Consider the following 27,548-nt stretch of genomic DNA (forward strand, 5'->3'; position numbering starts at 1 on the left):
TAACAGCAAAAAAGAAGAATTTTCCACAATTAAAAGTGACTGTATTAGGAGGAAAGTGTACTTTCTGCAACAGGTTTGATTAGTGAAATATTAACAGCACTTTAATTTACATAAGATTGTTTGGCCCTGATGTAAAATATGGGGAGGTGACATCAATTCTGCAAATTTCTGAAATTAACAATATTTAAACTTAGACGTTGGGGGGGGAGAAGCTTTACTGCACCCTAAAAACAAAGTATTCATGCCATCGTACCTAGCACCATCTTAGCCTTTCTAGGCCAAATTCTTTTCTTTTTTTCAGTTGAATGAAGCAGGATGAATTCTTCTAGACTCAACTCCAAGATGAAAGAAAAGTCCTTCCAGTATGATAAAACACCAAAAACTATGTTCAGCTGTTGTTTAGGATCCTTACTGAGTGAACGTCACCACTTCTTCTTGAGTCTCGATGATCTTGTGAGGAGAAACGGTGCCCTTTTAAATGCTGAGACAGCCGTGTGTAGTGATTCAGAAGCCGCAGGTCTTAGAACGGACATTCCACTAAAGTTTCAAAGTCTGGAGACACTAATTCAGCTCCTAAGACAAAACATCAGCATTGACGTCGCTTTCCTCCACGATGAAGATGTTAAATGGCAGAGGGGCTGCTGTTCTTGCGCTTGAAGCAGGGCTGCAGGCCGTTTCAGAGCAAAGTCCGGGCAACATATCTGAGAAGCCCTCCGTGCTGGAACAAGATAACGTCCATGTCAGTGTCAAACAGTGCGGTGACACAGAAGGACTTTCCTTGACTGGTCTGCAAGAGAAAATGGGAACAACTGCGTCACTTCACCACTCAGCAAAGACAAGTGAACGGGATTATTTTACTGTTCAGGACTTAAAGCAGTGGTGGGAAACACATGATGTGAAACTAAGAATTAATATGCAGGGGAAAATTCTAATTTATCGATGCTGTCTTGCTGTTCTTTATTTAATTACTGCTAGTTACTGTGGGAGTGAATTTCTTTTTTGTTTGGGACCAGCTGATGCAAATGCAACTGCACCCGCTGTACAACACTCAAAAAATGTTTGCCAGACACAAAGAAGAGGGGACGTGGAAACGAGAGGCAAGTTTTCCTCAGTGATCCTTGGGCCATTGAAAAAAGGAGGGCAACAGAGATTCTCCTCTAGAATCTCCTGTAATGCCCCAGTAATGTTTGAAGCTAGAGCTTGTTCTCTTTTGTTGGAAAACTATGCGGTATGGTATCCCTAAAAAGAAAATTAGCGACACAGAAGTGTCAATATTAACCCCATGTTTCAAAGGTATATCACTTAGTTTACAGCTTAAAAACAACTTTAGCTTTGCAAAAGCTGTGTGTGAAGTTGAATGCAGCAAACGTTGTGTACCTTGACAGTGAGCTGCTGCATCGGACTCAGGCTCTCCGGCAGGGTGATGCTGAACCTTTCCTTCCCGCTGAGCTCCAGTGAGTCAGCGTTCTGGCCTGACAGGAACTGGAGCGGCATGATGCCCATTCCCACCAGCTGGTTCTTGTGCAGCTTCTCAAAGCTTTCAGCGATGACCGCACGCACCCCCTGCAAAAAAAAGTGAGGAAGTTCGTTTTAAAAAAGTGGGTCAATTGTGGAATTTAAGTACTATAGTGTAAACTGTGCCACATTAATGTAAGTGAAAACTGCAGCTTCTTTACCAGCAAGTACGGTCCTTTGGCGACCCAGTCCCTGGAGTTTCCAGAGCCGTAGTCTTTGCCTGCCAGGATGATGAGGGGAATGGAGTCTCTCTGATAGCGATCAGCTGCCTCAAAGACATCCAGCTGAGCAGACACACAGGAAGAGGGCAGTTATGTGCAGCTGCTCTGCTGTGGTAGAAACAACACAGCTTCGAGTTTGGCCCGAACCTGTAGCAACCACCGGTGCTAGACACACAGACGCTGCTGCTCAAAGGTCACAGGCCTGACCGGCGTAACTGCGCAGCACGCGCGTGTGCATCCCAACGAAACAAAAACAAGAAAACCAGTAAGGATGTGTTACACTTACTGTCTGGCCTGACGGAATGTGCAAAGTCTTCGGGCCTGGTTTGCCGATGAATCGATTTTGGAGCTTGATGCTGGCAAACGTGCCTCTGGTCATCACGGCGTCGTTCCCTCTGCGAGCGCCATATGAATTAAATTCCCGCGGTGTCAGTCTGAAGAATAAATTCAAAGTTACATTTTAGCAGACTCTCTGGTGGCAAACACTCTCTGGTGGGGAACAGCTGCATCTTTTGTGCAAGCTTTCAGTATATATATTTTCTTAGGATGTGTGGAACCACAGCAGAATATCCAGAGGTTATGCATAACATGAGTGCATTTGCAGAGAGGTTCATGTTCTTGTCTCTGAAACTCTGCTGTGTGTGTGTGTGTGTGTGTGTGTGTGTGTGTGTGTGTGTCTAGCCACAGTGAAGATTGGAGGAGACAAATAAGAATTTTAGCTCTTCAGCTGATCACTTATGTACTTATTACAGTAAAGCTAAATCAAGTATTTGCCCCTTTCCCAAAACAGATCAAACAAATTGTAACATAAGACAAAGATAACCTGAGTAAATACATAATGCAGTTTTTTTTTAAAGCTTTCATTTATTAAGGGAAAAAAAGCTATCCAAACCTAGCTGGCCTTGTGTGAAAATGTAATCCCTCCCCTTTGTTAAATCGTGAATTAACCGGGATTAACCACATTTTTGAGAAAGCTGCAATTTCACTAGCCACACCCAGGCCCGATTACTGCCAGACCTGTTAAATCAAGAAATCAGTCAAGTAGAGCTAAAAGATCTCAAAAAGCAACACATCGTGCCATGATCTAAAGAAACTCAAGAAACAGCTGAGAAACAGTGACATCTATCAGTCTGGAAAGAGTCCCAAAGCCACTTCTAAGGCTTTGGGACTCCAGTGAACCACAGTGAGAGCCGTTATCCACAAATGGAGAAAACTTGGAACAGTGGTAAACCTTCCTAGGCGTGGCCGGCCTATCAAAATTACTCCAAGAGCGCATCAACGACTCATCCATGAGGTCACAGAAGAACCCAGAACAACATCTAAAAGGACTGCAGGCCTCAATCGCCTCAGTTATAGTCAGTATTCATGATTCAACAATAAGAAAAAGACTCGGCAAACATGGCATCCATGGGAGAGTTCTAAGGAGAAAACCACTGCTGACCAAAAAGTACACAAAGGATTGTCTCAGAAAAGCTGAGGTTTGAGGAAGGTTTGAGTCCCGTTACATCTGAAGTAAAACTAACAGTGTTTCATAAAAAGATCATACCAACAGTCAAACATGGTGGTGGAAGTGTGATGGTCTGGGTTAGTTTGTGCCCTGAAGCTCAAGCGCACTTGGGTTATCCAACAGAACCAAAACACACCAGCAAGTCTGAATGGCTAAAACAAACAAACAAACAAACAAACAAAAAAAAAAAACAAATTGAATGTTTTGAAATGGTCTAATCAAAGTCTGGACTTAAATCCCACTGAGATGTTTTGGCATGACCTTAAACAGGCTGTTAATGCTGGAAAACCCTCCAATGTGGCTGAATTAAAACAATTTTACAGAGTGGGCCAAAATTTCTTCACAGTGACGTGAAAAAACTCATTGCCAGTTATTGCAAATGCTTGACTACAGTTCTTGCTGCCAAGGGCGGCTGCCCCTAAACCTAATAACCTGATATTAGATTTAGGGGGCAGTTATTTTTGGACACAGGCCCAGCTAGGTTTGGATAGCTTTTTTTCCCTTAATACATTAAAGCATAATTTAAAAACTGCATTTGTTATTTACTCGGGTCTCTGTCTAATGCTAAAATCTGCTTGATTGGTCTGAAACATTTAAGTATGAAAAACATCCAAAATAAATAAATAAATCAGGGAGAGGGGAAACATGTCTTCATGCTAGAAGTGAGAAAAACTCCAGGTGTGTGAATTTCTCCTCTGAATTTTTTACATTTGTGCATTATGGAGGGTGGATAGTGCTCCACAAATGGGTGCATGTTAACCTCCTCTGCTGCCCTGTGGTGGTGATGATGCCATCAGTCGTGGATGATCCCACAGAGGGATGACAGGATGATCAAACTATGGGGGAGATAGCCCTACAATATATGCCTTTAATCACCCACAAGGGTTGAACGTTGCAACTGACCGTTTGCTCATTAGGTACTTGGCAGCAGCGCTGACTCTTGCAATGCTGCCTGCTGGTGAGATGTGGTCCGTGGTCACTTTGTCCCCAAGGAAGAGTAAGGCATGTGCGTTTTCTATTGACTGAGGAGGAGGCACCTCTTTACTCTGAAAAGCAAGCATTTAGACATTAACCGCTGCAGAAGTAAAAACATCAGGAGTCCAAACAAACCAGGAGACCCTCTAAGGTCCACACACAACCAAAGGATGTGTAGCAGAGACAGAGACAAGAGATTAAGGGAGGCTGAGGAACTAGGCCTGTGACGTCCCCAAAAGCAGCCCTGACCGAAACTAGCATCCGCCATATTTGTTCGTCTGTTCAGAGCTGTCAAACGCCGGTGTTTGTAATTCGCCAGGGCCACGTCGAAATGCGAGTTGCTCAGTCTCCCTTAACCTCTTGTTTCTGGCACAGAGGTTAGAGGACTTACCAATTTGCTAAAGAAAGATGGTGATCGGATATAAGTGGACTTGTGATCCCAGGGGAAAAGTACAGAGTCTGGACATTCAATGTTGTTCCAAAATGTGTTCCCTTTCTAAAAGAGTGTGAAGACAAAAAAAAAAAAAAATCTTAAGGCTGCTTGACATGAAAAGAAGAAAAGCAAATAAATCAGCCATTTTTTTCAGTGGTCTGAACTCCAGACAATTACAGGATCAATCAGCTTCCACAGTTTTCCTTTCTCAGATCTAAAACACAACAGGAAATAGTCTGCTTCAGATGTGTGTGCACTGCTGGAAGTACTCTGTGTGGTTTAGGCGAGAGGATAAAGCACGCAGGATGCAGCACACATGCTTGAAAATAGCTTGTTTAAACGGTCGAGCTGGCCTAATAGCTTGCATTAGCAACACACGCTCATCGCAACCTGAAGAAGTATACTTTTAGGCTTCAAGTGTATTGGTTCCAAATGTATAGATACACAGAAGGAGGACTGTGCCTGCTGCTGCTCATGCTGTACTTTTTGTGTAGGCACTGCATTAGAAGTTGAAAAAGTACTAAAATTCATCTCCTAACCTCCATCCTTCCCCTTAGATCCTTAAAGATGGAGGAGATGACCATGTCCTCTTCGATCTGTTGGACCTCCTCTCTGGACGGCCAGATATCTCGTAGGTACACCTCGTTCCCCTCTGATGTCAAACCTGCTCAAACAAAAAAGAAACAAATTTTTGGAATTTAAAAAAGGCCATCAAATTATGAAACGTTTTCTGAGCCTGAACGGTGCTTTTTGCCTGAGCAGTAAAAATAGAGCACTGACATCTTCCATAAAAAATTAAGCATGCAAACACATTATAAAAGTTGCTTGAAGTCTCAATAAGAAAGTCTTTGTTATGTTTATTGTTTAATATTTCTAGCAATAGAGCATTGGCTTAAACCTGCCTGCACAAGACACTGAATCACAGGATGCTCCATCGATGGATTGCCATGAGGATTTCAACAATATGGCTTTGAGGGAAATACTTTAAGACAGCACATTCCTTACCTAAAGGCTCCTTCTCAAAGTCGAGTCCTACAGTGCCTGCAATTGCATAAGCCACCACCAAGGGAGGGGAAGCCAAGTAATTGGCACGCACACAGTCGCACAGGCGACCTTCAAAGTGCCTGTTGCCGGATAGCACACCGCAGGCCACCAGATCCCCCTAGAACAAAAGAGATCATGGAGATCTGACTGTTCTGAAAGCAGCAGAAGCAGCTCATTAAAGCCTGATGAGAATCTTACCTGTTTGATTGCATCCACAACAGCTTCTGGTAATGGCGCCGTGTTCCCCACACATGTGGCACAACCATAACCAATCACCTCAAACCTGTCATGGAAAAGACAGCGCAGTGTTGTGTAAAGGATATGAATCATTCACGCTTCTCACCACCTTAGCACACAAGCCCTGCATCTAACAGGTGATAACACAAGTTCAATAAAGTTTTACTGTTTCAGACCACAGTGCTGTCATGGTACCGAGGCAAAGCTCCACACTCATTACTACTAAAGCATGGAGTTATCCGGTCATAAAAGTGAATGCAAGAGCTTAAAATGAACATAAAGTCATAAATACATTTATGAAGGCCTGACAGTAAAGTCCGTGTATTGTTTGGCTCTCTAAACAGTAATTTAGTGCAGATATGTTGAAACTTGTGTCGTTACACTGACATCTCATTTAAAAGCTTATTTACACACTACTTATGTCTTCATTTCAATTTTGTAAATTCTGGTAGTTTCTAGGGACATGGGTAACAAATCAATTAGATTAAACGTTGCTATACCCTGCAGCAGTTGGCAACAGACACGATGGTGCATCTAATTATTCATATTTCATGCCCGTTAACTCCTGGGTCTAAGATCTTATGCAGCCAGGCCTACAGCCCCTCTCTCTCACTCACTCGCTGTGACAGAAAGTTGTAAACCAATGTGGACAATAACAGATGAAAGTCTTTGACCTTGAAAATCAAGTCATATGTAAGCTTAGCAAGCTGCCACATAACCTTACTCAACTATAGCAATTCATAACCACATCCTGCAGAGGCGAGAGGACATTAACCCAAAAGGAAAGAAGGTTGCTGGTAGTAGTGCTGCTAACCTTAGCCACACTTGGAAAACTCATCTGACACTGTGTGTTTGTAGTATTATGCACAATACACACGTGCCACAATACACGTGCGCCACACATTTCTACAACTATCATTTGATTACTGATAAATGCAACAATTGGTTTCAAATGTTTTTTTAGTCTCTAGAGCCCGAAAAAAAGGGCGACTAGACTTGTTTCTTGAAGACGTTTCACCTCTCATCCAAAAGGCTTCTTCAGTTCTCAAACCAAAACTGGCACGCGAACCGGTTCCTCGGCGGTGGGAAAGTAGCAATGGTGGAGAGACCCAGGTACTTAAACCCCCGTGGGCGTAGCCCCCTGTGCATAATCACGTGCCAAGGTGTGAAAGAAGGCGTAGGTCATTACAATCAGTGGTTTCAGATGAAACCAATTTAGGACTTCACTCCATTGTGTCATGTGACCTACTGAAGTCACTGGAACAAAGGAGTGAATGGGGGTTGAGACGTCTGGGAAGAGAGCTCAGGACAGCACTGTAAGCGAGGTAAAGTTGGCAATGCAATCCACCTCCTCCGTTCAATGATGTGTTCACAGCGGACATAGATGGCTTCTTTTACTCCTCTTTCAAACCATCTGTCTTCCCTGTCCAAAATGTGAACATTGGCATCCTCAAAAGAGTCCCTTTCTCCTTCAGATGCAGATGTACAGCTGAGTCTTGTCCTGTCAAGGTGGCTCTTCTATGTCGCGCCATTCGTTTGTCAAGATGCTGTTTGGTTTCTCCAGCGTAGACGTCCAAGCACTCTTCACTGCACTGGACAGCATACACTACATTGCTGATCTTGTGTTTGGGGGGTTTGTCCTTGGGATGATCCAGTTTTTGCCTTAGGGTGTGACTTGGTTTGAAGTATACTGGGATCTCATGCTTGGAGTTTCTCTGACAAGCCTGCCACATAAGGGATGACAATGTTGTTCCTTTTGTCATTCTTATTCTCCCTAGTTTGTGTTTGACCTTCTTTCCCGTGCATCTTGGCTGACTTGATGAAAGCCCAGTTGGAATAACCACATGTTTTGAGGGCTTTCTTAATATTTGTGTGTTCCTTTTGTTTTCCTTCTGCCTTAGAGGGGACACTTTCTGCCTGGTGTTACAGGGTCCTGATCACCCCAAGTTTGTGTTCCAGAGCTGCTGCACCAAACCCTCTGCCTTTTGGCCAGCAGCAGATTGATGAGTTTTGACACTAAATTGTCTGCAAACACTTGCCAACTGCTTGGCAAATGGTAGTGAAACTGTGACAACTGCAGTGCAAATTGGAAACAGAGACTGCCTTCAAAGGAAAAGTTGTGCCTTACCGCTGCGACCAACATGTTTCAAAAGGTTCAGCTTTTTCTGTGAAGGCAAACAGTCTCCACTTCTGGTTTGTCACACTTTTTGTAGTTACACTACTACTTTGCGAGTAGTGGGCAGTGTTTGTAGACATGTTGACGTCTTCCATGGAAAGTACAGGTGACCGTGGCAACCTGCTAACAACCAAAGTAATCACAAGGATTTTTTTTGGTGCATGGGAATATATCTTAAAACCATCTTACAAACTACCTGGGCAATAGTGAACTGATCAGTTGCAAGTCAACCCTTTCCAGACATGCAAATGCCAGTTTATTCCAGGTCATTGCCTTGATGCTAAAGAGAAAATGGTGTCTGTTTGTGTTGTTACTGTGTAAACTTACCCCAGCTGATTGAAGTAAGGCAAGACTCCACTGGCATTGAGGTAGTGCGTGACCATGCCGCTTCCAGGAGCCAGGCTGGTCCGAATATAAGGCTTGACAACAAGCCCGGCCTCTACAGCCTTTCTGGCCAGAAGCCCTGTCAATCATAAATACCTCTACATTATGCAAAGCCGCATGTACCAAAACAATTTAGAGAATGGCAGTAAAAAGAGACAAAATGATGTTGAAATCAATGTTGAAATCATGACCTGATTTCAACATTGGACAATAAAAGAAAGAAAATTTCCAATAATATGTAGATATATAAGAAAAATTACTAAGCAACATTTTATCGATGCATGCAGCTTACAGGCAGCAGCATTTATAAGGTTAAATAAATGAAGGGCATTTTCCATCCTTCTTTTCCAGCTAGCTACTATCATTGATAATAAACTACCTAATTGAAATCTACTGAAATAAGGTGCCAACAGCTGCAGCATTATAGTGCAATAGTAGTGATACCTTATATCCAGTGACACAGTATAAGTAAACACAAAAGTAGCCTACTTAGTTTTTTCCCTGGAAATGTTAAGTATTACTTTAGTTTAACTGCAACTAAAGTAACCTAATCTTGTAACTCATCAGGAGCAAAGTAAAGCTATGAGTAAAGCTTTTTAACCAGCTGCTTAAAGCAGTCCTTTTCCACTATATAACTGCATCAATAATTTCCGTCTTGCAAAAAAACTCCAGTGATACTTGGTTAAGTCATTTCACATTTGGGTGGCACATCACTAGCTGCTAGTATCCCCTCCTTCATAGCCTGGCTGTACTCAACTGTGTTTTTGTCTCAAGCGGTGAAACAAGGTTGTTGTTTCCACCTTTAGTGAGAACAGTTTTCTTGCATATTTTGCAAAGCATTGTGCTCTTTTGGACGTTGTTGTAGAAGCTCCCTTTTCACTAAATCATCATCAGACACTGACACCGGGCTCTTGCTGTCAGACATGTCTGGGCTTCTCTCATCGTTGTGTGCACTAGGGAATGTAAACAAATGGTGTTGCTACAGCATATTGCAATGTGGCATTTTTATATCCCGTCAACAAAAATTATACCAATGTTATCATGGACAATATATTATGGCACAGCCCTAATGGATGATAAAGTTTGTTACAAGCTTCTTGATCTTACACGTTAGAATTAGAAGAAACTGCACTAATTGTAAAGATTAACTGGGTCACATGACATAGGGGGATATTTTTTTTTTTTTAGAGGAAATGTGATTTTTGGGTCTTTGAGTCAGTCCTTTACCTGCAGTCAGCATAACAGATGGGTTGCAGTTGTTAGTGCAGCTGATGACAGCAGCGATGACCACTGAGCCGTGACCCAGCTGGTATTCCTGACCGCAGTGCAAGAAAGGAACACGGGTCTCCTGCTTTTCCTTAGAAATGTGGAAGCCTTTAAAACCCACCTGAAAACAAACCAAAGAAAGTATAATTACAGTTTTTCTTGACTCAACTACCAGGCAAGACGTCAACAACGCGTCATCAGCACCTCCATAATCTACTGAAATCCTGCAGCTTAACCAAAAACCAAAATATGCAAGAGTTAAAGTGAAAGTTTTGTTATGCAGTTTTTGCTTGTTACCTTCTCATCAAGACAGCTCTGGAAGTCTTCTTTCATGCAGCTGACTGCCACTCTGTCCTGTGGCCTCTTCGGTCCACTCACGTAGGGCACAATGGAGCTCAGGTTGATCTCAATCACCTGCACAAAGATCATTAGCTTTAATCTGGCTCATTATGTAAAGTAATACCCTCTGCTTCTGCCCCCTAGGCTGCTGTTTGCAAGCATAACCATGATGGGACTTGTCAGATTGTCATTACTATGTTTCTGAATGTCATAAAAACATATTCAGAACAGCAGGACACCACAATCTAGTACAGTTGAATCAAAATCTAGTAAAAACACTGATCAAAGGCAACCTATTCTGCTTATTTCTAACTCCACATTTGTATTCTTGGCATCAACTAGAGTAGTTTTATATGATTCACAGTTCAAAATAATCCCTATATATCCTGTAGTGGCCATTGGTCGAGCCTTTAGTTTATCCACTGTCTGAAACAGCCAGTTTTAGCTCCGCTCCGTTTTGCCAGGCATCTTCTGGTTGGCTGCCTCTCATAAAAAGAAGGTTTGAACAGCAGGTGGGTGGGGCTTCTGTGCTAACACCCAGAGTTATGTTCCTATAATGCCCCCTGGGTAAGTCCTCTGGTCAGCAAGGAAAACTGTGTACTCCCCAACCAGTTGGCGAGTGGTTGTTGGAGGTTCCCTGTGACTGCTTTGGTTGCTACCAGATTGCAGCTGTTGCCCATAGTTTGCACAAAAGAAGCCAAATTTTCAGGAAATACTGGCAAAATACTTGCTGAGTAATGAAACTCAAAAAAAGTAAAGTGCAAACCAGAAATAAAACCTGTAAAAGTTTCTGCCTTACTGCCAAATAACATGTCTCAAAAGGCACAACTTTTACTTTGAAAGCAAGGAAATTCTATTTCTAGATTGCGCCAAACTTTTTACAGTTTCACTAATGCTCGGCAAGTAGTTGGCAAGTGCTTGCAGACAATTTGACATCTTCCATGCAAACTACAGGCAACCACAGATGACCAAATCAATCACAAGGTTTTCAGTGTAGCATGATATACTTCTTTGCAACCAATTTCACCTATAGCGATTGCCAGCAACCACTTGCCAACCGGTTGGGGAATACACATTTTTCGGGGTCCCCAACTGGTCTCTAGGCCTGTGTGACTGGGGCCTTAGGGATATCCCCTCTCAAAGACATCATACAAAGCTAAAAGTAAAAGAAATTGTCTGAAACTAGCAGGGATTATTTGTACATACAATGGCCTCACTATTTGAACCTTTGGCAATATACTGTAAAAGTATTAGGAAAAAGCATTATAGGTTGTCTTTAATAGATAAACAACTTCTCATGATGTCACTTTAAGTACAGAGTTGGATTAAGATATACAAATTACCTCAGAGTACTGGGGGTCTTCCGAGGGGTCTTCATAGCTTCGGAAAAGTTTTACAGCCTTCATGTAAGACTCCAACAATTCAAGTTTTTCCCGGGTAAAATCTGGAGGAGTGGATAGTGACATTTTAGCTTTTTTTTAGGTTCACAAGGTCTCAAAAAAATCTGATGACAGTGGACATTTGTAATAGCAGCACATATGCAGTCCATTCAGAGTGAAAATGTAAGCTGCTAAATGCAAAAAAAGAATTTTTTTTTGCCACTGTAAACGGTAGCTGTGGCTGACTCACTCGTCTTTTTAAAGTGCTTGAGTGTGACTTGGTCAACAGGGAAGAAGCTGACAGTAGCGTTGTATTCTGGGCACATGTTGGCAATGGTGGTTCGGTCAGGGGCTGACAGCTGGGAGACACCAGGTCCAAAAAACTCAACAAACTTCCCAGCGATCCCAGCTTGCCGTAAGTGCTGGGGGAAAAAAGGAACGCACAAGAAATAAGTGCACATAAAGACACAAGATGACTTTTATACAACAAGTATTCATGCTTCAGTTTTACCTTTTTTTTCTCTATAGTATACAATGATAAAACAACACTGTATGAAACTATATGAAAGTTATTCACTTAATTTAATTTTGGTTTTATTTCAGGTTATGTGAACAGAACAGATGAACAGATATTGGCATCAAAACCCAATCTAGCTTTGTGCATCAGGATCAGACCAATATCTGATCCAAGTATCAGACAGGTGCATCCCAATACCACAGCTCTCTTCTGCCAATGAGTAAAGAAACATAACACAAAAGTAGGGAAGAGTTACCTTTGTGATGCCAAGGACGACGTCTATGGATGTGGTCATTGGGTTAATGGAGCCCACCAGTTTACAGCCCACCACTTGAGGGAGGGTTAGAGACACTGGTTGGCCCAGCATTATGGCTTCGGACTCAATTCCCCCGACACCTGACAGAGAAAAGAAAAAAAGAGATTAAAATTGAAAATCCCAGTAAAAGGCATGAACAAGGTTTGCCTTGTATTGGTTGTAACAGGAAGCCAAAGTAGTTTTTACAGTGAACACAGAGTGATTTGGAGTGTCGCAGGTTTTTAGTCACATTTCAGCAATGTACAAGTCTCTGCATTTACACATATGGTACATTAATGATTTCTTCATATCCATCAATCCAGTTCAGGGTTGCGGGCCCTGCCTCTTGCCCTATGACAACTGGGATCAGAACTTGACAGAAAATATTTTGTGTTGTTCTGCGCATCTAATGTGTCAGACTGTTACACACAAATTTCAGGTTTATGTGGTGGAATAGTTTGTAATAAAGCAAATACATCCTGAACTCCTCCTGAGCAGTCAGATTTATCCACAGATCACACACAGTCCTCAAAAATTCCTTTCGCAGAAGTTGCCCATTTTTGATCTGAAATGCTGTGCTGTTTCCAAAAAAGAAGCGCATGTGTAAAAACCTGCACTTACACTGGATTATTTAGGTTAGTATGTTAAACCCTTATTGGGTCTGCTTGTTTTTGACCTGCTTATTTGTGCTGCTTTTGGTAGAATGGAGAACTTCACCCACCCATCAGTGCACTTCTGCGACTGTGGCATCATGCTCCTTTGACCTGCTTAGTAAACCTGGCCTTTATACAGTCACAGGTACAATTTAAGCTCATAATTTAAAAAAAAAAGTTCCACCTTCGGCTCCTTTATGAAATCGCTGATGGACTATCTGTTTAAGTGCCTTAAATACTTTCTCTATAAATACTGTTGGTTTAGGAGAGAGATAGAATGCAATATGTGCACCACAATTTCTCCAACAAGCGTTTGATAGTGCTGTACTAATTTTAGCCAGTATTACTAGTATTACCAGTTTTACTGGTGTTTATAAAATGTCATGATTACCTTGCATTTGAATTCCCTCCGCGCACTGGTTATTACATGTGCTCTAAAACATATTCATTTCCACCTATCCTGTGGTATATCTGTATTCACTTCAGCTTCCCATTTTGTTTTTATCTGTGGTGTAAAATTAGAAGCATTTTAATAGCAGAGAAGTTTGCATTGCAAAGTTACCCTGTCTTGGATATAGTAGTGTACTTTGTGTTCTGGTTCGTTCTGTTTATCATCATCTTTTTGTTATTCAAACACAGCTGAATAACATGTTCTCATGTTAACAAAATGCCAACAACTGTCAAAAAAATCTTTTACCCCAGCCAAGGATGCCCAAGCCATTGATCATGGTGGTGTGAGAGTCAGTTCCCACCACGCTGTCAGGGTAGATGAAACCATCGCTGACCTGCACCACTCTGGACAGATACTCCAAGTTCACCTGGTGGACTGCGCCAACGTCCGGAGGAACCACATTCACATTCTTAAATGCTTTTGAACACCACTGTTTGGCAAACAGAATGAAACATGTTAGCATTCAGCTACAAAACAGTCATTACATCACCCAAAATGGTGACTTTTTTCACTCAGATAAATTACTAAAAACTATAAACCATATGAAAACAAGTATTTTCAGACATCTAAAGAGTCTCTTTTTCTCAGATAGTTGCACAGAACGTAATAAAATATAATTTTCTCACTTTAAAGAACTGAAGCCTCTCTTTGTTTCTGATCAGTTCCATTTCCTGATTTTTCAAAGTTGTTTCAACTCTGCAGGGAAAAAAAAAAGGAATAAGCCATCAGTAAACACACAGAAGGGGAATTCTGTGTTGGTCAGTAAAAGAATGTCACGTCATTTGACCTGAAATTTGCCCTTTTTGAGAGCGTTAAAACATCTGATTATCATGTGATTTCACAAAGAGAAATCTGTGAAATTTTAAAAAGCAGCACAATTTCGTCAAGCAGCTGAATAATTTTATCTTAGGTTTTATCAATGAATTAATAAAAGACAGCTGCAGAACAGCTCACATCTTCTCCACAGTTACTGAGGGATGAAGTCTGTATTCCACTGCTTCATCGTGCATATTAACCTTAACATATAAACATATTAAATGGTAAATGGTAAATGGACTAGTTCTTATATAGCGCTTTTCTACTCAGTCAGAGCACTCAAAGCGCTTATACAACCTGTTTGCATTCACCCATGCACTCCCATTCATACAAGCACTTCCATTTTTATGAAGCTAAGTGCTTTTAATTACCTAACATTCACTCACATTCATACTCCGACAGAACGGTCGGAGAGCAACTTGGGGTTAAGTATCTTGCCCAAGGATACATTGGCATGTAGCCCGGAGTAGCCAGGATTCGAACCGCTGACCTTCCGATCAGTAGGTGACCTGCTCTACCTACTGAGCTACAGCCACCAAACTTACTCAGAGACGGGCTGCAGGTGGAAAGGGCAGAGGAGAGGTGTGTTCTCAATCTGCTGGACAGAGGCTGGAGGTTGGCCCGGGGAGCCCGGAGGGTCGCTGCAGGCCACTTTACTGCAGGAGCCCCGCTGGCCTCCGCACTGTGAGCCCCCTCTGGACGGAGGCCTAGAGTGTGCTGAGCGAGAGGGGCCCTGGCTTGGACTGTCCCCTCCACCAGGATTGGGAGCATTTTGTATGGCACTGTAGAATAATATTAAAAGGAAACATTATATTCATAAAGCAGATCCGCACAAATACAGCGAGAATGTATTTTTACTAATCTGACTTTCCATGATCATTAACAGAGAAGTCATACGTGTTCATTTACTTCCATGATCTTATTTAGCCATTTACAAAAAAAGGTTAACATAAACACAAACATACCATTTGCTATAATCAATCTGTAATGAGTGGTCTACTATGAGGTCTGTCGGGCATTTAGGATTGACTAGGCTGGGATCCACACCATGTTTGGCCACAGCATCCCTCATGGCTGCCAGGTCCACCATCGCAGGAATACCACTGTCAAAGGAAAGCAGAAAAAATATATATATTATATAAAAAACTTGCTTATGTCACACAGCACAAAGAAAGATGACAAAATATCTGATAAACTAATTGCTGGTGTGTCACTTGCGTCACCCACATCCTATCACTCATCTATCCATTCTGCTTTCTCCAGCTGAAGATAAACTGATTACATCTCATGTTTTCCAACACAGAGGACAGCGCTGATGTAAAGCCCTGCGAAACTCACGTGAAGTCCTGCAGAAGGACCCGAGCGGGAGAAAACGGCACCTCGGCTTTATTCTGCTGCTGCTGCCAGTGCAAAATGTTCTGGACGTCGTCTTCTTTTGTGTAAAACCCATCACAGTTACGAATTGCTGCCTCCAGTAAGACGCGGATGGATAGAGGCAGCTTGTCTGCACAGACCAAACAAAACAGTCATTTCCATGGATTAAACAATGTGTAATTAGGTCTAACTGTTCATTAAGTGCCCTCGTTACACAACTGTTAACTGTCAAGATGTGCTCTGAGAATTTGTTGACAAATTAAACCAACACACTGAAGGCTTTTACATTTAAATTCAAGAAAAATCTTTCACCTTACACAGCTATCCTGAGACACAATAGTGGTACACACAACATTACACGCTGACACATTTTGACTCTACAATGTCCTTAAACACACTGTAAAACATTTCAATCAGAGGGCTCAACTCACCATATCTTGGATCGTTTAATTTGTACGGATTGAAGAACTTGATCTGGCCATCTTTCAGTGTGTCGATTAGATGGCTGTACGGGTGCTCTGCAGCAAGAAAACAAAACAAAACAATACTAATTACAGTCTGTGTATTAACGCACCCAGCTGGTGCTTTAGTTTACCTCCTGCTGGCACCGAGGAAAAATAGAACTTTATAGTGAAATGTTTAAAACAATGAAAACTGTCCACTGCAGCCACTGTTGGTGCTTCCTGTGCCACTTTTGATTTTTCACGTGCTTCCCCCCCCCTTCATAGTGAACTCCACTGTTGCTCCCTTTCCCTTTCAAGGCCACTTTTCAACCAATCAGCATCTGCACACAAGCATGTCTGCGTATGTTGCATACCAAAATCCTTCATTTTGCATAGCCAAAGACTCGCACAAATGGACACAAAGGTGGTGCCATGAACCCCACTTTGGACCTCACAGGGTTAAATCCAGTGCTATAAAAAGTTCACCTCACTAACATTTACCCATTGAAATATGTGATTTAAGGACAAGACTTAAGACATCTTAGATCAGAGATATTAAATTCATTACAGCCCAATTTGATCTCCAATGGGTGCAACGAATAAAGTCAATGCACACTATAAAAAATAAATATATTTCCCTTTTGTTTAGTGTGAAGAAGTAGTACTTCTTCCATGAATGACCAGCCTGAGGTGTCTTAAGAATAACAGGTGAAATCTTAAAAATATGTCTCAGGTTTTCCACATGCTGTCAGTCAACTGTCATGAGAAACAAACATGGAAGTACAGCTCTTTGGTTTAACCATCTACTCTTAATGTGGTATGAAAGGTCATGGGTAATGTTTTTGTCAGGAAGAAAGCTGTAAAACACCTTGCAACACAAAGTATCTTGGCTTCAAGCTTTGGAGAGTCAGACTGGACCCTTTGGAGGGCTAGTTCTGGCTGTGATATTTAAATATGTTTCTTGGACAGTATATTACTGAAAAACTGCTGAATGCACAGTGCAAATGAACTGAATGAAAATGCAGTACCAAAAAAGAGAAGCAGAAAATATATATATATATAGTTTCATAACTTCTTTTCTGGTCTTTAAATGTAGTAAAATGCTCACTGAAGAATGTGGTTAGCCGAGCGTAAAAGTTACAAAAAATGACTGCTGCAAAGCTCTGCAAGATTAATTATCCTATCTCTATGCATAAGACTATGAAGAAGCACGTTAGCATTTCATGACATGATGGTTGGGATCAAAATCTTGAGCCCTGTAAAATCAGGATGTAGCAGTTAAATATTGATTGAATTGGTGTAAAAATGAAGCTAAACAAGTGGTAAAGCCCTGTACAGAGTGCAGTCTTGGCACAGCATTGCTCAGTGGTCTCTCAACAGGACATTGTGCTGTAACTTTAGCACTCAGGTTTCTAACTTTCAAAGCAATGCTTTTTTCTTTAAAAATGCTGAACTATCTCAAACCTCAAGAGTCCTTGTAGCATTTGATTCATAAATCTTAAAAGAATATATTATGTAATAAATAAAACATACGAATATAAAACTAGTTCAGTGAAATTCCTACAAATCTGATTATACACCAACATGAATGACATACTGGGGGGAGGGGGGGTTCTTATCACCCTCATCCACAGTATTTCCTCTAAATGCATCCAACAGGGGCGTTATTGCAACTGCTGGAGATGAGGGCAAACAAACAAACAAGATGTTGCAACTTAGCGCAGTTTTATCCAAGCAGACCTAAACTGGTGTAAAAACAGAACTTTTATCATAGAAAACTATTAACATAATCCAACCTAAGGCCCTTTCCTTTGTGTCTTCCCCTGTCTGTCTCTCTCCCCACTTTTCTGTCTATCGTAACTTTTCACTATTAAAAAAAAAACAAAAAAGGTCAAAAAAGAAGAAAAATACTAACACAAGAACAGTGGATGGGTGGTAAAGTTAGTGTAAGGAATTAAATGAAAATATGTACACATATGTAACACATTTTCCAACTATTTGTGTTACATACGTGTACATATGTATGTAACACAAATAGTTGGAAAATGCCTTGGTGTGTGTATATAACATTTTCACTGCAGAGTTTGTTTTTCTTTTGATCCACTAGCTCACAAGCAGCTTGCAGATAACTCCTAACCTCTAAAATTCGCCTAACAAGCAAAAGATCTCTGGTTCGATCCCAGGAGGAGACACAAATCCCTTTGAGGGATTGAGGGCTGCGTCGGGAAGAGTATCCGGTGTAAAAAAAACAAAAAAAAAAACAATAAGCCACATCAAATAGGCGGAGCTATTGAGCTATTGTAACGACGGGAGCAGGTGAAAGTAGCTTTACTTTATTGCATGCCTTTGTCAGGCCTAGCATATATGTTCATCTCTTACAAACTGTATGGAAAGCAGTGAGGACAGAAAATATAGAATTATTATTATTATTATTATTATTATTATTATTATTATTGGCGATTTCAAACATGGCAAAAACTAAAAAAAGACTCATTAGTCGTGAAAGTGAAGACCTGTACTCACTGAATAGGAAGCGGGACAAAAAGCAACATATTACTACTATTACACATCTAATAGAGTTACTGCAAAATCAGCTCAAAGGTAAACCATCATCTGGATGTTTTTTGCCAGACAGTGTCGTTGTATTGCAGTCTTTTAAAAGCCATTTTCAAAAGATCTCAACCAAAAAGCTTGTATTAATAATATACTGTAAAATTACACTTTGTAAAGACAATTATTTTGTGACTAATACATGACAATTGTGTCTGGGATCGCCCTCCGTACATTATGCCATCTTTGCATGCCAAGACGGGCTTCAAGGCTAACAGGCTGCTAACACTGCCTCTTATCGTGAAGCACACTCTCTCTAACCAAGTACTTATCGTGTTACCGGGTGGACATCTTAAAGAGATAAGGGGGGGAAGGTACTTAACACAAAATATAAACTCACACAATGTGCACTAAAGTTGCGATAATACAGGAAGACGAGAAAATACAACATTGGCACGAGCTAATTTCCCAGTTTAGTTGTATACTAAGCATCACTGAGCTAGCTAACGTTAGCTTTTATGTCTCTGACAGTGTGACGCCGCGTACGTTGCATATAGCCTTAAAAAACTAACGACAGCCCTTTTCAATACAAGGACGCCTTTATAAAAGCGATATCTGTGTTTTAGGTTAAAAGACGTGAAAAATGTGAGCTAAAACGGAAGCTTAAGAGAAGAAATCCCTTTACCTTTGACTGGGGAAGTGTGCGCCATGATGGCATCTGAAATCAACACGACCCGTTCTCACAACTGAGCAGGCAGCAGAGAGCCGACCAATCAGAGCACAGAGATCTATGACCACGCCCATCTATAGTTACTGACGAAATTAAAAATTTTTTACAACAAAATCACTGTTTTTTTTTTTTAACAGCAAACATCGCTCAGTGCTGTTTTCTTCCATACCGTGTCTTATAGACTCCTTGGAAGAAAACATGTAAAATATATATTTAGGTGACTGCTTTTTTTTCCCAGTGTTTTTTAAGCAAATTTACAAATAATTAATCAGATATCGTTTGCAAATGTTAACATAAAATTTTTAGAAAAGTTTCAACATAAAAAGTACTTTTGTTAATGTAAGCATAAAATAGGGAAGGTTCAGGTAAAAAAATAGTGGCTTTTGAATTAAATAAAAAATAATTTTAAGAAAACACACATTTTATAGATTGGTGAGTGAGGGTTAATAACAAAATCATTTTTTATCTCACGCAATGATCAGTTTTGAGATGCTACAATATATTTTCTTGAATACTAGTAAAAAAAAAAACATCTCAAATATATATATTTAGGTGTTTCTGTGTTTTTCGATTAGTCAATTGTGAAAATTATCAATAATTAATGAGATAACAGGTCACTGGCAAATTTGAAAATAAAATTGTAGAAAGAAGAAGTAATTGTAGAAGTAATTATCTTAATGTTCATTGTCTCATTGTTTTATCAGTTAATTGATTTACCTCCAAACAGTGGTTTCCAATTAAAAACTTGGGTTTTTTCCAACATATTTTTATTGACTTTTAAAACATATGATAATAATCATACTGTCTGCAATGAGGTCAGATATTTTGGACATCTTATTACAGCTCAAATGACAGATGACGATATTTATAGACAACATCAGATGATGTATGCACAAGCAAGCATCCTCTTATGCAGATTTAAGATAAGATAAGATAGTGTTTATTCGTCACATGCACAGTTATACACAGTACAATGCACAGTGAAATGTATTTTGTACCTGCAACCATATATACACACACATATTTAATGCATGTACAGAGTGAAGATCTCTTTATTTAGGGCATAATGTACACCTCTGCATACAGCACAACTGTGGATGAACTATAAGCTTATGGAAATGTCTTTTAACATATAATGATACTGTGAGGTTGTTATTGAAGAGACCAAGATGGTTCCGTTTAAGTGAGATGCTTATAACTGCTGGAGTCATAACATTTAAAGATTTTTTTTTTTTCATGTATAAATTCACCTGCAGGCTCAATACTTCTGAGAATGAGATCATTGTGGATGTAAAGTTTGGTTATCAGTCTTCATAGTGGAGATACTGGTATACTTGTCTGTTTGTGGGAAGGTGATTTGGGTGTATTTTCTTTGTTATCTTCTTATTTACATCCCCACACAAGGCAAATTAGACACTGGAATTATGTCCCTGCAGCCGAATATATCTGACTTTGTGCTAGAGGGACATGACAGCATTCCTCCAAAAGTATATCCTCAGTTTAGTGTTTCAGTGATGGAGTTGGAGAGCAACGTCTAGCAGATTAATCCGATTGGGTGCTCAGTTGGGTTGAGATCACATTCATTAAATAATTCAGCAATGCCTTGTGTGTTTTCAAACTGGTGCAAATTAGACAAACATACACCAATATATTTGTAAGATATATCAGTTGGGTTCTAAATTAAGTTTTAATAAGTGACCAAAATAAGATTGGGAGTTGTGCCCAGTAAGTCTGATGGTATCTTTAAAAAACAGCAAAAACAAAACAAGAAACAAAAACAAACAAACAAAAAAAACTGTGTACTTTATTTAAAATCGTAATGAAATAAAAATGATAGGAGTGTTTAACAGGAATTATTCATAACGTCATGTGTATACTTCAACTCATATCTATGCTTGAACTAATGCGCAAGTAGATCACGTGACAGCGCAGCAACGCCTTCTTTGTACTTGCGCTGCCTTCAGGGCGCCTCGGACTATGTTCGGATACAGTTTCAACCGTCTGTTACAGATAACAACTTTAATGCAACCGACACAACTTGTTTTTGTGGTTTACAAAGCAGGTGGTACAATCTGCAATATAATGTCTGCATCATGTGAAATAGTCATTTCATTATTTGGTAGTGAGGTCCTTCCTGTTTTAAATGAACTTCCAAACATACTGTATACAACTTTAAACTACACACTAAACCACGTCTATACATTTCTTTTGAGCGCCTAAAAGCTGATGGGCAAGGCGAGGCTTTGCGAAACGTTTGAAGCATTTGTGCCGGAAGTGCAACGAAGTTTCCAAACAATCTTAAACATATCTCCACAGCGACGCCTGGTGGACAATCTGGTTATCTTGATAATGCTGTGAAACAATGACACAGACAAGCCCGGCGCAACTCCAAACAAAGCTGCTATACCAGACTATCAGTAATTATGATCACATGTTTTGGAGAAATCCCCGCACAAACAAGGTAAGAAAAATACTGAGACTGTTAAAAACAGCAGCTGTGACTGTAAAGAACAGCGTGTCTGAGCAAATACTATTTTCTCTCTTTTAACATACGTGAGGCTGTTTCAGTCGCTTAGTAATTCAGAGGAACACACAATAAACCAGTTTATAAAATAAAATATACTGAAAAGGGCTGCTGTGCACTATGCAGCAAAAAGGTGCAATCCACAGTGTCGAAACGTCAGTATCGAGCGTCCCATCCCTGCCAACAATACCCTTTCGCATTGGTTTAGTGTGATTATTGCAATTCCTACCATAGTATCGGGCCCTGAATGCCCCAGCATCGTCGCGTTTTGGCAGACAACTACGTAAACATACCAGCTACAGGGGTCACCTGTAAGGCAAAAACCGTACTCTGCACCCTGATTTTCTTCAGGAGAGGTTTAAACAGATCTGTAACAACAAGCTGCTGAACCCAGCTCATGACCTTTCACATTTGACGACATTTGTTCGCAGGACTGATGGACGGAAGACATGACCCTTCTTGTAGCAGAGCAGGCCGCGCGAGCTTAGGAGAACCGCTGAGTTTCGTAGGTGCTTGTAGACGCGGAAGAGGAGCGTCGCGACCTGCTGCAAGGTTAATTGGCGTGATGGGTATACGTCTAATCTCTCTTTTCTTTAAAAAACGAACCTGCACAACGTGGTGTCACTCGTGTTGTTAGCTAGCTAAGGCAGCGTGGGTGCGTAATGTCACTGCACGTGTTTCCGCTTTTCTTGACCAGGCACTGCGAAGGAGTCAAAGTCAGATCAGAGTTCTCTCAGGGCTTATTTACGACTCTGAGGGTTGAGTGCACATGCACCATACAGGTGTGTTTAGTTTTCCCCCTTTCCTCTTGTGGCGTTCCCAGGTCTGTTGTTTTTAAGAAGGATTCACCATAGATCAGTGTCAGACTGACCTGGGTGCAGCGTGTGCATTGTTTGTATTTGTCTCTGGTCCACGTGTGTGATCTGTTGTATATCTGTGTCTTTTGAAGTTTGCATAGTTTCATGTGACCGACCCAATGACATAAATGATCATTTTTCTCAAATCTGGCATGTTTACATTTTATATTTATATTTAATAGTGATGCACATTAGCAAGAGTTGCCCCAGTTAAATAAACGCAAATAACTAATAATAATATAAAAAACGTGTGACCTTACAGTAATTACACTGCAACTGTGGAGTATTTTCACTTATGTAAACTTCAAAACACAAGTCTCTAGATTTAATATACTCAAAATTTATGTCCTGCAGGAGGTTTTAAATTCTAAAAAGTCAGTGCGCTTTTCCTTACTGTGTGAAAGGGATTTATCCTGTAACATCCTCCTTTTATTCAGCTAGCTTCTTCACGTTTTCTTTAGCAAAGCTGAATTCTGCAGTTTTGTTCCTTTTTTTTTTTCTTCTCTGCAGAGCTACATTGGGAAAGTATTGCACCATTTGTTGCATCATTTCATGGGACTCTTATTAGGCTCGTTCTATACTTCCGTATACTGCTGAAACCTTTTTCACTGATTTATTCATAGTTGGGCCCCAGTCTTCCTGTGTCCTTTCCCATTTTGACTGTGAAGTGCCCAGTCAGGTTTTTCAGTTCCTGCAGCAGGTATTTTCCATGTGGAGAGGTCACAGACATTTTGATGGATGCAGCCAATAGTTTAAAAAAAACTGGATTAATTTCTGGTGTTTGCAGGTAATTTTATAACCGTGTTCATGCAGACGGTCTTTATGGAAATGAGATAGACTCAGATTTATTTTGGTGATTGGGTGTTTTTTTTTACATCTGTTGTATTGATTTTCAGGGTAATCTTTCTAAAGTCTTTATTTTTGACTGTTTGTAACTCTGCTCTTCAACTTGGAAAGATTGGAAATATTAAGAGGCGATACAGTTTTGAGTCACTGACGTTTAAGTCATACTGCAGAGGGGTGTGCTCAGTTCTTTAGTGTAATATAATACAAACAAGAAATTGCTGTATGCAGCAATCAGATGAGGTCAGAAAATTGGCAGACCATTAAACGTAAACATTTCATTTTTTAATTATATTATTAAAGCAAATCTATTATGCTCATTATCATGTCCCAATTTTTGTTCTTGAACTCTGCTAGAGCACCTTCACGTGATTCAAAATAATCCTTATTTATCTCATAGTGGGCCTTGGTGCAACCTCATTGAGCTAGCTTTTTTCTGATTGGTATTTTGGACAGTTCGTGGAGTCAAACAGTCATACTAAAAATGCCATCCCCAACTACAGCTTTGCAGATATTGTTACATTATACCCCCCCCCCCCCCCAAAAAAAAATAAATAAATAAATAAAAAAAGGAACAATCAGTTATCTGTGGTCTAAATTCTGAATGAGGAAATGAGTACATGGAGAAATATATGTGTCCATATCTGACCACAGGACTTGTAATGGTAACTGTTTCTGGCTCTTGCAGGTAGAATGGCAGCAGTGGGGTTGATCACTGCCAATCTGCAGCTTTAGGGGTGCAGCACTGCCCAGGCCGGCACCATGCAGATGAAAGGTGCAATCCAGATTATTGAATGGGAGGACCTAGACAAGAGGAAGTTCTACTCCCTGGGTGTATTCATGACCTTGACCACCAGGGCCACCGTCTACCCAGCCAGCCTCATCCGCACCCGCCTGCAAGTGCAGAAGGGGAAGAGCCTCTACTCCGGCACCTTCGATGCCTTCTGCAAGATCCTGCGAGCTGAGGGAGTGCAGGGCCTTTATCGTGGCTTCATGGTCAATACATTCACCCTGATCGCAGGACAGGCTTATATCACCACCTACGAACTGGTGCGCAAGTACGTGAACCAGTACTCGCCCAGCAACACGGTGAAGTCAGTGGTGGCAGGAGGAGCTGCGTCCCTGGTGGCTCAGACCATCACTGTGCCCATAGACATAGTGTCTCAGCATATAATGATGCAAGGACAAGGGGAGCACCTGACACGCTTCAGGGCCAAACCCAAAATGGTGCTTGCAGCAACAAAGCACAAACTGAGTTTCGGACAAACCCGTGACATTACGGTGCAGATATTTGCAGCCGATGGCTTCAGAGGGTTTTACAGGGGCTACGTGGCATCACTCCTCACTTACATCCCAAACAGTGCACTCTGGTGGCCTTTTTATCATTTTTATGCAGGTAAATCACTTTTTAAGCATCACGGGTAACATGTAAAATACTCAATATGCATTCTAATAAAAACAATACTATAGAAGACAGAAGGACATCTGGAGTGTGCTGGAAACTGCTAAAAAATATTACAGCTTCAACAATTTGATCATCAAAACCTGTAGATATGAAATATTTTGACCTCACACGGTTTATTTTATATCCTTTGTGTTCCCAGAGCAGTTGTCCTTATTAGCACCAAGTGAGTGCCCCCACTTGATTCTGCAGGCTGTTGCAGGACCAATGGCAGCAGCAACCGCGTCCACCATCACTAACCCCATGGATGTTGTTCGTGCAAGAGTGCAGGTACCCCCCCCCCCCCAAAAAAAAAACCAAAGTTATTTTCACACACCCACTGCATCCATGAGGTTGTCAAGACATTAGTTTTTGAAGAAGTGAGAGCACATCAGACACAGACATGAATGGAAAAAATGATAATGTCCAGTTATAGTAGTTAGCAGCCCCATATTAGCAGTAACTGTCAAATTCAGGCTTGATTAATTCAGGCTTGTGAGTTGGTTGTGTAGGATCCTTGGTGTAGAAATGTAATCGGAAAGCATTATTTTTCTCTACTCAATGCTACAAAGGCTAGTAAACATTGCTGGGTGCTCTGTGTGGACCAAACTGTATGTGAAAAGATTGTGTGAGATACATTTTGATTGAGTGTGTCAATAAACTCTGTGGACTTTTTCTTTTAGTCTAGGACTAGGCTTAATCCATGTTTAGGAAACTGGTTTCATGCAGTGTGTCTGGCTTGTGATGATATTCCCGTTTCCCGGTGTGGCTCTTGGTGAGACTGAATTTGACACCTGTGCTATAAAGCATAAAATTAGCTGGCACTCAGTAGCTGTTCTGGAGCTTCTGATTTGAACATCAACTTCTTCAGCTTGAACTCGACTTTTAAGATTAGGCTTAAATTTTCCTTTTTTATAAAGTTTATAGTTAGGGCTGGATCAGGTGACCCTTAACCCTCCCTTAATTATGCTGCAGTAGGCCCTAGGCTATTGCAGCTAGTGTGTGAGTGTGTCTTCGTCATTCACCACTTTTCACTCTGTGCTTATGCACCACTCTGCATTTAATCATTAGTTATTATTAATCTCTGGCACTCCTCCACAGCCAAAGGTTTTGCCTGTCTCTCTCCCCTCAGCCCCAACCGGTCATAGCCGATGACTGCCCCTCCCTGAGCCTGGTTCTGTTGGAGGTTTCTTCCTGTTTAACGGAGGATTTTCCTTCTCACTGTCACCAAGTGCAACAATCATTTTGATTGTTGGGTTTTCTGTGTATAATTGTATGATCTTTACCTGAACATATAAAGTGCTTTTCTCCAGAAAGCCTCATTTTGCACCGCTGAAGCATCTCCCTCTGTATACTCTGGAAATCTGAGCACTGATACATCAGTACAAAAATCGTGACGTCATTTTTGACATTCACCGTCATTCACAAAAGCAAGAGTTTCTTTCTTTTCTTTTTTTTGACTTTGAACCTTACAATAGGTTTGATTTGCACATAACAAAGATGACGTATGCTGTCTGTTTAAGGTGGAGGGACGAACATCTATTATTGGGACATTCAAGCAGCTGCTGGTGGAAGAAGGCATCTTTGGGCTGACCAAGGGGCTGTCAGCCCGCATCATCTCATCCACGCCCACGTCAGTGCTCATTGTGGTTGGATACGAGACGCTAAAGAGACTGAGCCTGCGAGCTGACCTTATTGGGTCCAGACACTGGTGATAAAAGATGGGAGGGAAGCAGGTCGACCTGGGCCTGCTCAGGATAACTGCTCTGCCATGAAGTGGCTTCCACGTGGCATTGAGGGCCGAGTCATTTAAAAAGTGCACATGCTGATGTTTGTCTGTATGTATGCTTGGGAGTTACAGGTTTGATTACCTTGTCTTTTTTCTGTTTGTGATGTTACAAGTGAAAACAATATTTTTGCCAAAACTAAACTCACTTTAAAAAAAAAAAAAAAAAATCCATAAACACAAAAATAAGCTGCTTCTTAAAGGACATTAGACCGCTCCTATATGTTATGTGTTTTGTTTTTTATGAATGGATATGCAGAAAATCAGGGGTTTTATTTGTTTCTAAGCTTAAGCATATCAGCTGGGTGTGTATTTTAAAATGGAGCTGCTCAACAAAATACATTTCTGCAGTGTGCCAAAATCTGGAGACAGACGCCTTCCTTCTCTCCCAGCTTGTTATCAGTGCATTCCTGTGAACAGTGTAAAGAATCTCATGTGTTTAAGCCTAAATAAAATTTAAATGCCATCTTATTGTAGACAAGTGTGGAAATTAAGCTAGAATTCCCAAACCCTTATATGTTGAGAGGTCTTTGTGAAATCTGGCTTAATCTACACTATAGTGCCAAAAGTATTTGCTTGTCTGCTTTCACACGTATATGAACTTGAGTAACTTCCCATTCCTAATCCATAGGGTTTAATATGATGTCGGCCCACCCTTTGCAGCTGTAACAGCTTCAACTCTTCTGGGAAAGCTTTCCACGAGGTTTAGGAGTGTTTATGGGAATTTGTGACCATTCTTCCAGAAGTGCATTTGTGAGGTCAGACACTGATGTTGGATGAGAAGGCCTGGCT

At 40.9% G+C, this 27,548-nt stretch overlaps 2 protein-coding genes across 4 annotated transcripts; one reads left to right on the plus strand and one right to left on the minus strand.

Annotated features, from left to right (window-relative positions):
• Positions 1 to 24: 24 nt before the first annotated feature.
• Positions 25 to 19,326, minus strand: ireb2 (iron-responsive element binding protein 2). Its single transcript, XM_030731541.1, has 22 exons — positions 19,261 to 19,326; positions 16,014 to 16,100; positions 15,547 to 15,712; positions 15,174 to 15,311; positions 14,754 to 14,990; positions 14,019 to 14,088; positions 13,639 to 13,822; positions 12,250 to 12,389; positions 11,727 to 11,898; positions 11,441 to 11,541; positions 10,056 to 10,172; positions 9,720 to 9,879; positions 8,436 to 8,571; positions 5,894 to 5,978; positions 5,657 to 5,813; positions 5,191 to 5,315; positions 4,610 to 4,714; positions 4,147 to 4,289; positions 2,023 to 2,170; positions 1,677 to 1,799; positions 1,378 to 1,563; positions 25 to 787 (listed from the first exon to the last, which is right to left on the minus strand). Exons 1-22 carry the CDS (start codon positions 19,283 to 19,285, stop codon positions 677 to 679), a joined length of 2,916 nt encoding a protein of 971 aa, XP_030587401.1. The 5' UTR covers positions 19,286 to 19,326; the 3' UTR covers positions 25 to 676.
• Positions 19,327 to 21,645: 2,319 nt separating this feature from the next.
• On the plus strand, positions 21,646 to 26,930 carry slc25a44a (solute carrier family 25 member 44a). Of its 3 annotated transcripts, XM_030730675.1 has the most exons (5): positions 22,089 to 22,140; positions 22,261 to 22,381; positions 24,218 to 24,925; positions 25,134 to 25,261; positions 26,494 to 26,930. In XM_030730675.1, the coding sequence occupies exons 3-5, from the start codon at positions 24,292 to 24,294 to the stop codon at positions 26,683 to 26,685; spliced, it is 954 nt and encodes a 317-aa protein (XP_030586535.1). In that variant the 5' UTR covers positions 22,089 to 22,140; positions 22,261 to 22,381; positions 24,218 to 24,291; the 3' UTR covers positions 26,686 to 26,930. The 3 variants fall into 3 exon arrangements, with proteins under 3 accessions (XP_030586536.1, XP_030586534.1, XP_030586535.1); XM_030730676.1 differs by lacking the exons at positions 22,089 to 22,140; positions 22,261 to 22,381 and adding an exon at positions 21,646 to 21,766; XM_030730674.1 differs by having other exon boundaries at positions 22,087 to 22,381.
• Positions 26,931 to 27,548: the final 618 nt, after the last annotated feature.

The sequence above is a fragment of the Archocentrus centrarchus genome, chromosome 6 (assembly GCF_007364275.1).
Source record: "Archocentrus centrarchus isolate MPI-CPG fArcCen1 chromosome 6, fArcCen1, whole genome shotgun sequence".
Taxonomy (NCBI): Eukaryota; Metazoa; Chordata; class Actinopteri; order Cichliformes; family Cichlidae; genus Archocentrus; species Archocentrus centrarchus.

Coding starts and splice junctions, on each gene's coding strand:
- ireb2 (XM_030731541.1), bottom strand. CDS start 19,285: ATGGCGCACACTTCCCCAGTCAAAG. Junction 9,880..10,055: donor AGAGCTGTCTTGATGAGAAG/GTAACAAGCAAA, acceptor GTTTGTTTTCAG/GTGGGTTTTAAAGGCTTCCA. Junction 5,979..8,435: donor CCTTACTTCAATCAGCTGGG/GTAAGTTTACAC, acceptor TTTCCATGACAG/GTTTGAGGTGATTGGTTATG.
- slc25a44a (XM_030730676.1), top strand. CDS start 24,292: ATGCAGATGAAAGGTGCAATCCAGATTATTGAATGGGAGGACCTAGAC. Junction 24,926..25,133: donor TTTTTATCATTTTTATGCAG/GTAAATCACTTT, acceptor TTGTGTTCCCAG/AGCAGTTGTCCTTATTAGCA. Junction 25,262..26,493: donor TTGTTCGTGCAAGAGTGCAG/GTACCCCCCCCC, acceptor TGTCTGTTTAAG/GTGGAGGGACGAACATCTAT.